Source organism: Triticum urartu, chromosome 3A, assembly GCF_056163025.1.
Source record: "Triticum urartu cultivar PI428250 chromosome 3A, HENAU_Tu73, whole genome shotgun sequence".
NCBI lineage: Eukaryota > Viridiplantae > Streptophyta > Magnoliopsida > Poales > Poaceae > Triticum > Triticum urartu.
In genome coordinates, this window is record NC_141875.1 from 497,164,828 (window position 1) to 497,175,777 (window position 10,950).

The 10,950-nt window shown below is 54.9% G+C and overlaps 1 protein-coding gene across 1 annotated transcript; it reads left to right on the forward strand.

The window, feature by feature from the left end:
* Positions 1-4,397: 4,397 nt before the first annotated feature.
* On the forward strand, positions 4,398-6,673 carry LOC125548563 (mannan endo-1,4-beta-mannosidase 2-like). The gene is made up of 4 exons (XM_048712133.2): positions 4,398-5,192; positions 5,353-5,475; positions 5,607-5,821; positions 5,908-6,673. The coding sequence occupies exons 1-4, from the start codon at positions 4,599-4,601 to the stop codon at positions 6,308-6,310; spliced, it is 1,335 nt and encodes a 444-aa protein (XP_048568090.1). The 5' UTR covers positions 4,398-4,598; the 3' UTR covers positions 6,311-6,673.
* The last annotated feature ends 4,277 nt before the right edge of the window (positions 6,674-10,950 follow it).

Genomic DNA, 10,950 nt, shown 5'->3' on the forward strand with positions numbered 1-10,950 from the left:
TCGCCTTGCGGCGCCTCTAGGACCACCTCCTCCTGGCTTGGAACCTGTTGGGACAACACTTCGGCATCGTCCGTAGGGCGGGGGGAGGAGGCCGTCGGAAGCGAATTCACATCCGACGAGTCCAGTGAACCGCTCGACGTCGCGTTGAGCCGGTCTTTAGGTGGGCTGCATAATCATATTCGACATAAGGGAAAGTTGTGCAATAAAGGAATACTATGAATTACTCTGGTATCCAGATACTTACGATTTCGCCAGGGGCATGGCCCTGAGCGGCCACTCCTCTCCGCCGTCGTCGGCGTCGGTGGAGTAGTCCGGGGGAAGGGTTATCCCCTTCTTGGACCCTTCGGCCTCCCTAGTGAGGGCGGCCTTCCTTTTCTTCTCTCCTCGCGCTGGGGGGAGAGGTCTCTTCTTCCTCCTCCTCGTCTTCATGGGAGGAATGCGCCTTGGAGTCATCGGATGATGAACCCAACACCTCCTGGCGCCGGGCACTCTTTCGAGTCCCCGTGGCCTTCTTCGTGGCCTTCTTCTCCGGCACCACATGGGGTGCCGGAACCAGCAGCTTCGCCAAGCGGGCATCGGCTGGGTCTTTGGGCAAAGGAGCCGGACAGTCGATCTGTCCGGACTTCGCCTGCCAAACCTGTCAAAGGTAAGGGAGCTTAAATCCCGCATAGAGTTAAACTATGAAAAATTAATACCCTGTAAAAGGTACAAACAACTTACCGCGCTAGCGTGATGCTGCGCGCTGAATCCACGATCCTCGGTAGCGGATGCGGGAGCCTCGGCGCCCTTGAAAAGCACCTTCCAGGCATCTTCGTACGTCGTGTCTAAGAGCCTGCTCAGAGTTCGGTGCTGCGCCGGGTTGAACTCCCACAGATTGAAGGCTCGTTGTTGACACGGGAGGATCCGGCGGATGAGCATAACCTGGACTACATTGACAAGCTTGAGCTGCTTGTCCACCAGGGTTTGGATGCATGTTTGCAGTCCAGTCACCTCTCCTTTGCTACCCCACGACAGGCTCGTCTCTTTCCAGGACGTGAGCCGCGTTGGGGGTCCAGACCGGAACTCGGGGGCTGCGACCCACTCAGGGTCGCGCGGCTCGGTGACGTAAAACCACCCCGATTGCCACCCCTTCAGAGTCTCCACATAGGAGCCCTCGAGCCATAAGACGTTGGGCATCTTGCCCACCATGGTGCCTCCGCACTCTGCCTGGTTGCCGCGCACCACCTTCGGCTTGACATTGAAAGTCTTGAGCCATAGGCCGAAATGGGGGCGGATGCAGAGGAAAGCCTCGCACACGATGATAAACGCCGAGATGTTGAGGATGAAGTTCGGGGCCAGATCATGGAAATCCAGGCCGTAGTAGAACATGAGTCCCCGGACGAATGGGTGGATAGGAAAGCCCAGTCCGCGGAGGAAGTGGGGAAGGAACACTACCCTCTCATGGGGCCTTGGGGTGGGGAGGAGTTGCCCCTCTTCGGGAAGCTAGTACGCGATGTCGTTAGACAAGTATCTGGCCTTCCTCAGTTTTTTGATGTGTCCCTCCGTGACGGAGGAGACCATCCACTTGCCTCCCGCTCCGGACATGGCTTGAGAAGGTTGAGGTGGGGAGTGCGGACTTGGGCGCTGGAGCTCAAGTGCGCGAAAATGGATAGGCAAAGGAGGAAGAAGGCGTAGGTGAAAAGGTGGATCCTTATCCCCTTATATGGGTGGACGCAACTACGTGTCCCCACCAGCCTGGTAAAACTCGCTTATCTCCAAGCGCCGTAATCAATGGCGCGGTTGGGTTACCCACGCCCGTATTGATGAGAATCCCGGAATAAGGGGACACGATCTCTGCTTTAACAAGACGTGCCAAGGGAACCGCCTCGCATGACGTGCTGAGGTGGGATAATAAAACGATTCGGATAAAGTCTTGATCGTGGTGTGTCACACTACGGAATACGTCAGCAGATTAAACTTGTGTAAATATTATTCTCTCTATGGCAATATGTGGAAACTTATTTTGCAGAGCCAGACACTATCTTTGTGTTCAAAATCTTCTATGAAGTACTTGGAGGAGGAGCCCGCCTTGCAATGCCGAAGACAATCTGCGCGCCGGACTTGTCGTCATTGAAGCCTGGTTCAGGGGCTACTGAGGGAGTCCTGGATTAGGGGGTGTCCGGATGGCCGAACTATACCTTCAGTCGGACTCCTGGACTATGAAGATACAAGATTGAAGACTTCTCCCGTGTCCGGAGGGGACTTTCCTTGGCGTGGAAGGCAAGCTTGGTGATGCGGATATGTAGATCTCCTACCATTGTAACCGACTTTGTGTAACCCTAACCCTCTCCGGTGTCTATATAAACCGGAGGGTTTTAGTCCGTAGGACAACATACAGAACAACAATCATACCATAGGCTAGCTTCTAGGGTTTAGCCTCTCCGATCTCGTGGTAGATCTACTCTTGTACTACCCATATCATCAATACTAATCAAGCAGGACGTAGGGTTTTACCTCCATCAAGAGGGCCCAAACCTGGGTAAAACTTCGTGTCCCTTGCCTCCTGTTACCATCCGGCCTAGACGCAGAGTTCGGGACCCCCTACCCGAGATCCACCGGTTTTGACACCGACATACCTGTTGCACATATGCCAGATCCTAGACATCGTAAGGGCCCGAATTATCGGGGCAATATTCGATCTGGGAGGCGGGTGGGAAAGAAATTTCGGTCTCCATGGACCATGGGCTTGAAGCCCCGACATTCTTATCCTGTGAAGGACACGTGCTGCCGGATCGGCCGAGTTGATTTGAGGATCAAACTTGTCGGCTGTTTCTAGCTGGTCGCTGTCAGGATCGCTCTCCAGAAAGTACCTCAGCCCTTCGCCCTCTATGGGGGGTTCGGCCGGGGTGGAAAAAAGGTCATGGATCGCTCCTTGCTCGTAAGGGAGAAGGTGTGATCTAGTGATGGGGGTTTCAAGCATGGAAGAAGTGCCCTCATGGTTGGATTCGTTGACCGACGACCCTATCGATCCTTTGTTGATCTCAAAGCAGAACTCTCAATGAAAGCACCAGTGTCGGTGGTAAAACCAGCACACCTCGGGGTAGGGGGTCCTGAGCTATGGATCTCGAATCCGTGGTAACATGAATGAAGGAGAAAATATTTACCCAGGTCCGGGCCCTTTCAAAGAGGTAATACCCTACATCCTACTTTGATTGTATTGATGATGATGTATCGAGTACAAGCTTGATCTACCTCGAGATCGTAAGGAGAGACCTAACTCTAGGGCTAGGTGAATATAATTGTGATTGGATCCCCTCTACAAGCTAAACCCTCTGGCTTATATACACGCTAGGTAGGGCATCTAGGGTTAAATGGCAGGTATCCAGGGGTACGCATGGAGGCGGCAGGAGATGTCTTGGAGTACACACCAAGTCTTCGGTAGATGTAGTCTTGATCACGTCCAGACGTGTAGCTTCCGGAGTCCACCCGAAGGAGAACGAGAGCCTACAGGCCCAGCCCAGGGACCATGGGCTGACTAGGTTGGTACCCCCTAGTCCAGGACACTGTCAGTGGGGCCGTGTGATATATGATGACTGGCTGCATGTGGCCTGTTCGGCTATCTTCCATGGCGTTAGCCATGCCTGGCTTGTCCTTCGTAGTTCTTTGTCGAAGTTGGAGTTGCGTTGTCTGGTCGGAGGTGCCTGAGTTTGGTGCAGACCTTCATTCATCTTCACCCGTCCTCTACACTGTCGGTTGAATCGATGATCGTTTGCGGCGAAGTCGGAGTCGTTTGTTTAGGGTTTAGGGTTTAGGATGGTGATGACGCCTCTAGGGAGGAGTGATGACGATGACGCCTGCATGCTGTCTTGACGAGACCCTCTTTGGAATGGTGTGCATGGGATATCTTAAGTGTGCCGCTCAGAGGTGGTGATGATTTTCGCCCGGTTCTTCATAATTAACTTGGCAATGTAGTTTTCGCTCGGTTTTTCCTGATTAACTGAGTAACTCTTTTTTTCTTAATGAATGCAGGATAACTGTCATTTCAAAGAAAATAGTATATTAAAACTAAATTTAGCAATCTCATGCGCCCTCATATTGGCCTGACGATTGATTTTAGCTAACTTGACACTTTGAAGATGATTAGAGATGCTCAACGCTTCCTTAGTTGCAATTTGCGGGATTTTGACGTCCGGTTTGGTCCGGACAAAATGGATGACTGTGGATGAATGATCAAAAGTGTCCGTATCGTCTAGTCCAAACATTTGCGGGTGATTCAATGACCGTGGTGGAGTTGCCCTAATGAAGAGGGCAAGTTGGACAGGAGGAAATCACAATTAGAATTCTATGAAGGTCCTATAAGCAAAGGAGCAGCACTAGCCTTCAACCCTACTCCTCGCCGAATATAACTGTTTACCTCGGGCAAAGCTCCCACCACCAGTGTCACAGTGTACAGGTCCCCCCTCCTCCACGCCTCACCGCCGCTGCCTCCCATCCCACTAGTCCTACTCCTACTTCACTCCGCCTTCTAGAAGTAGAGGCTCCATCCCCCACTCGGAATGGCGCTCCTCTAGCAGTAGCACCGCAAAAGCTCCCCAAGAACACCCCACCGGCGCCAAACAATGGCGGCGTGCAACGGCCTGTTCGTCTACCACATCCTCGGCCTGGCCTCCCTGCTGGCCGTGTTCTACTTCTCCCTCCTCGGCGAGGTGGACCTCCGCTTCCCCGGCCTCCTCCCGTCCCCCGGCGCGTCCCGGTCCCACGACGCGTCCCTGCCGTTCGTGGAGCGGCGCGGCGCGCAGCTCTTCCTGGCGGGCCGCCCATTCTACATCAACGGGTGGAACTCGTACTGGCTCATGGACCAGGCCGTGGAGCCGGCCAGCCGCCACCGCGTGTCCGACATGTTCCGCGCCGCCACCGGGATGGGCCTCACGGTGTGCCGCACCTGGGCCTTTAACGACGGCGCCTACAACGCGCTCCAGCTCTCCCCGGGACACTTCGACGAGCGCGTCTTCAAGGCGCTGGACATGGTGGTCGTGGAGGCCCGGCGGCACGGCGTGCGGCTCATCCTCAGCCTGGCCAACAACCTGGAGGCGTACGGCGGGAAGACGCAGTACGTGCGGTGGGCGTGGGACGAAGGCGTCGGCCTCACCGCCTCCAACGACTCCTTCTTCTTCGACCCCGCCATCCGCGACTACTTCAAAGTCTACCTCAAGGTAAACACTGAACAGTTGCAGCATCCTGCCCGGAGCATCAACGTCTAGCTAGCTGATTTCTTTTATGTTTCTAGCATCCCATTGACGGAGAAACAAAAAAGTGTCGGTGGCAATTTTACAGTGGTTAAAGTTGCATACTTTTACTTTTGTTTCGGTGCAGGCATTGTTGACGAGGACGAACCACTTGACGGGGGTGCAGTACAAGGACGACCCTACCATCTTGGCGTGGGAGCTGATGAACGAGCCCAGATGCATTACCGATCCGTCCGGTAACACTCTGCAGGTGAGTCCATCGATGCTACTATCTATCACACTTATTGCCGATCTGCATCTACCGTGCGAATTTGATACTAGATGTAACTGTGTTCATTTACTTTTAAGACATTTTCTGATTTGGTTGCGTGATGGGGGCAGCGCTGGATCGAGGAGATGGCGGGGTACGTGAAGTCGATCGACCGTCGGCACCTGCTGACCGTCGGCACGGAGGGGTTCTACGGCCCCACGAGCCCGCCGGAGAAGCTGAGCGTGAATCCGGGGCACTGGTTCAACAACTACGGCCTCGACTTCATCCGCAACTCCAAGATCTCCGACATCGACTTCGCCTCCGTCCACCTTTACCCGGACACCTGGTAACCATCCCCATCAACAAATTAGCTACTACTACGAGTACTCTGAATTCGTGGAAGCAGTGGATGAGACGCCAGCTAAATTGCAGGCTGCTGGACGCGAATCTGGAAGAGAAGCTCAAGTTCGTGACAAAGTGGGTGAGCTCCCACTTCGAGGACGGCGACACGGAGCTCGGCGGCAAGCCCGTGGTGCTCACGGAGTTCGGGCTGTCGCATTTGGTCAAGGGGTTCGAGCAGTCGCAGCGCGACGCCTTCTACAAGTCGGTGTACGACATCGTCCACGAGTCGGCCAAGAGGGGCGGCGCCGGCGCCGGCGCGATAGTGTGGCAGCTCGCCGCCGAGGACATGGAGGAGTACCACGACGGCTTCGCCATCGTGCCCAGCGAGACGCCGTCCATGCAGAAGCTGCTGACGGAGCAGTCGTGCAGGCTGGCCGCGCTGAGGCACGGGGAGCAGGAGGCCAAGAGGATCCTCAAGGCGGTGTGCGGCTGACCCGTGATCTCTCCTGCGAGGTGTGGTTTTTTGCGTGCTCCTGTCATGTAGTAGTACTGTTACTGTATGTCCCTAGGAAATCGACACGAAATGGACCGAAGGGATCCATGAAAGGTGGTGTGCTCGGCGCCGACGTCGGCAGATCTGTCCCTGTATTTTCCTTGCTGTGTTGTTGTACTTGTAGGTGCCCTTGACCTTTGGTGTTTAAGTCATTGTCGAGTGGCAGCGGAGGATAGTGATATTCTATAGACCTCGAATAGTGTTTTGTCTGCACAAGAGATATTTATATGTACGCCTGTGTAAGCATAAGAAAAATGTAGGCATGTTCTGCATGGAAATGGAGCACCGACGAATCTTTGCTCATTGTGCTTGTGATCCAGACATCCAGTGATTGTGGCGAGGCATTGTATTTCCGCCCATTTGTGACTTTTCAGTAAGTAACTCGCCATTGAGCATGGCCGTGAGTAGTTAAATATGATGAACTCATCGCTGTTGTGACCACAAAGAACCAACGGCGCAACACAATAGCGAGATCAAGGAGAAACGCATGCTGCAAAAGGTAAAGACGACGACATCCAAGATGGGGGAGGAAGCGTATCGTATTCGTGGCGTGAGGACGAGGGCGAGTGAGTAGGGGATAACCGGGAAAGAATAGCAGTGTGATGGCCTATAGCAGGAAGGGGGACCATCTTGAAGCACACGGATCCACGAGGAAAGAAGTGGCATGAGTAGAGAGACGCGCCATTTTTTTCTAGGAAAAAAAGTTTTTGGTCCCTCAATTCGCAAGAAGTCTATATCTGGTCCTTTATCATTTCTTGTCGACATTTAGTCCCTAATGTTCGAAAATCAAAAACATTTTGTCCAAAACCATAAATGAGAGGGAAAACGCCGAGGTGTCAATAGATTTCTCTCCCCTTCCTCTTTTTTTTCTCATACACTAGCATCATTTTTTACCGCCGCTAAGAGCATCTCCACTCGTTAGCAGTGTTAGCAGGTCGTAGATGTGGCGTCCCTCGCGGCCGAGCACACGGACGAGCATCTTGACCGCGGCTGCGTCGACGACCTCCAGCCAGCGGAGGAGCGCGAGCATCGACGGGGAAGGAGGCGATGAGAAGTTTGAGGAGACATCCAGCAGCCGGAGGCCGACGTCGAGCCGCCGGTCACGCGGACGAAGGAGTCGCCCCGTGCCCCGCTCCCTCGCAGGGCGTCGTACTACTACTCCACCAGAGACAGGGAGGTCCCGGCGCTGCCAGCGCACGGCAGGCTTCTTGGCGGCCTCCTGACCGACGGTGTCGACGAGAGATCCTAACACAGCAGGTACCAGCCCGCCATGTACCGTCGGAGAGCCGGCAGGCAACCTTCCCCGTACCTCGTGTCCAAGCTGCAGCGGCACGAGGCCCTACAAAGACGCTACGGCCCAGGCACCGCCGCCTACAGCCACGCCCAGGAGCAACTCAGGTCGGGTAAGAGCCACGCCGACACCGGCTCACTGGAGTGCAAGTACCTGGTCTCCATATATGTCGTACCGCGGCTCCGCACACACCCGTAGAGCCGGCGCCGGCATGGCAATGCGGCGCCTGCGGTGCGCTAGAAGTACAGTGCCCCGAGACGGCCATCGGCACCAGGCTGCTCTGGTTCGCATCACTGGCACCGGCATGGCGCGCTCACTGCTCGGCGATGCGCTCCTCTTCTCCGCCGGCGCCGCGGTGGGCGCCGTACTGCTGCTCACACTAGCGTCGCCCTTGTCTCCACCCGCCGTCCTGCTGGGACATCAGTCTCGTCCTCCTGTTCTTCACTGCGGCATCATCAACCGGATCCTGGCCGCAACAACGAGATGGGCGAGCTGTTCTGCGAACCCTTCCCCGGCACGACATGGGTGCTCCCTCAGCTGGGGGACGACGGCGAGGTAGACGAGGGCGCCGGAGCCTACGCACTGGGAGTAGTGGCGAGGCAGCGCCGATGCGGCCGACCATGAACTGGAGCCCGGCCTTGTGTGTGTGAGAGAGAGGATGGGTGTGTGTGAAGGGGAGCATGTGGGTGGGCCAGGGAGGGAAAGGGAGGAGAGAGGAGAGAGACACTGGCAGGTGGGCCAGCGCCTGCAAATCAGCGAAAATAGCCCCAGGTGCCCCAGCTCTGAAAGCCCAAGTGCTCCCTGGGTGGTTTTGGTAATTAATGTTAACATATCTCTTGTTGGGCTAATGTTTTTATCTAGTATATTTTAGATAAGTTCAACAGATGGAGTGCGTGGACAAGAAGATGTGGAACCCCTTCGTCAGTGTCAAAACCGGCAGATCTCGGGTAGGGGGTCCCGAACTATGCGTCTAAGACGGATGGTAACAGGAGGCAGGGGACACAATGTTTTACCCAGGTTCGGGCCCTCTTGATGGAGGTAAAACCCTACGTCCTGCTTGATTAATATTGATGATATGGGTAGTACAAGAGTTGATCTACCACGAGATCTGAGAGCCTAAAACCCTAGAAGCTAGCCTATGGTATGATTGTTGTTGTCCTACGGACTAAAACCCTCCGGTTTATATAGACACCGGAGAGGGTTAGGGTTACACAAGGTCGGTTACAAAGGAGGAGATATCCATATCCGTACTGCCTAGCTTGCCTTCCACGCCAAGTAGAGTCCCATCCGGACACGGGACGAAGTCTTCAATCTTGTATCTTCATAGTCCAACAGTCCTGCCAAAGGATATAGTCCGGCTGTCCGGAGACCCCCTAATCCAGGACTCACTTAGTAGCCCCTGAACCAGGTTTCAATGACGATGAGTCCGGCGCGCAGTGTTGTCTTCGGCATTGCAAGGCGGGTTCCTCCTCCGAATACATCACGGAAGAATTTGAATACAAGGATAGTGTCCGGCCCTGCAAAATAAGTTCCACATACCACCGTAGAGAGAATAATATTTCCACAAATCTAATCTGCTGACACGTTTTGGCAACATGACATTATGCCATGGCTCGGCGATTATTCGAACCGTTTTTCTTTAACCAGCCCCGCACATAACGCGAGGCGGTTTCTTGACACGTCTTGTCGAAGCAGAGATCGTGTCCCCCTTATTGCGGGATTCTCATCAATACGGGCGTGGGTAACCCAACCACGCCATCAATCACGACGCTTGGGGATAAGCGAGTTTTAGCAGGCTAGTGGGGGTGCATAGCTTCGTCCGCCCTTATAAAGGGACAAGGTTTAACCTTTTTCTACCCACGCCTTCTTCCTCCTTGCTCATCCATTCTCACGCACTCGAGCTCCAACGCCCAAGTCCACATCTTTCTCCTCAACCTTCTCCAAACATGTCCGGAGCGGGAGGCAAGTGGGTGGCTTCCTCTGTTACGGAGGGACACATCAAAAAGCTGCGCGGAGCCGGATACTTAGCCGCGAATATCGTGCATCGGCTGCCCGCTGCGGGGCAGATCATCCCTACCCCAGAACCTCATGAGAGGGTAGTTTTCCTCCACCACTTCCTCTGCGGACTGGGGTTTCCCCTTCATCCATTCGTCCGCGGTCTCATGTTCTACTACGGGCTGGATTTCCATGATCTGGCCCCGAACTTCATCCTCAACATTTCGGCGTTCATCGTCGTCTGTGAGGCTTTCCTCCGCATCCACCCCCACTTCGGCCTATGGCTAAAGACCTTCAATATCAAGCCGAAGGTGGTGGGCGGCCAACAAGCAGAACGCGGCGGAGCCATGGTGGGCAAGATGCCCAACGTTATATGCCTTGAAGGCTCCTTCGTGGAGACCATAAAGGGGTGCCAATCGGTGTGGTTCTACATCACCGAGCCGCGCGACACCAAATGGGTGGCTGTCCCCGAGTTTCGATCCTGATTCCCTACACGGCTCACTTCCTGGAAAGAGAAGGGCTTGTCGTGGGGTTCATCAGTGGAGCTGGACGGATTCCAGAATGTATCCTAAACATGACAAGCAAGAAGCTCAATCTTGTCAACATAGTCCAGGTCATGCTCATCCGCCGGATCCTCCCGTGCCAACAACGGGACTTCAACTTGTGGGAGTTCGACCCGGCGCAGCACCAGACTCTGAGCGGGCTCTTCGACACGACACACAAGGATGTCTGGAAGGTGCTGTTCAAGGGCGCCGAGGTCCCTCCCTCCCTCACCGAGGACCGCAGGCTAAACCCGAAGCGCCAAGCGCATTCGGTGAGTTCTATACATCCGGTAGGATATTTATTTCCCCCATCTTAACCATGTGCGGGGTCTGAGCTCCATGCCTTTGACAGGACTGGGTGGAGACGTCGGGGCAGATTAACTGTCCGGCCCCTCTGCCCGAAGACACTGCAGACGCTCTCGTGATGGAGATGCTGACTCCGGCTCCTTACAAGGTGCCGGAGAAGACCAAGAAGGCCAAGGGAACCCGAAAGAGTTCCCGACGCCAGGGTTTATCGGACTTATCGTCCGATAACTCCGTGACGCACTCCTCCCCCGAAGACGAGGAGGAAGATGAAGATGTTCCCCCCTCCAGTCGGGGGAGACAAGAAAAGGAAGGCCGCCCCTACCGGGGGGGCAAAGGGTCCAAGAAGGGAAGGACCCTCCTTCCGGACTACTCCATCACCGCCGCCGAAGGCGAAGACGAGTGACTGCTCAGGGCCAAGCCCCTGGCAAAGTCGTAAGTATTCGGAT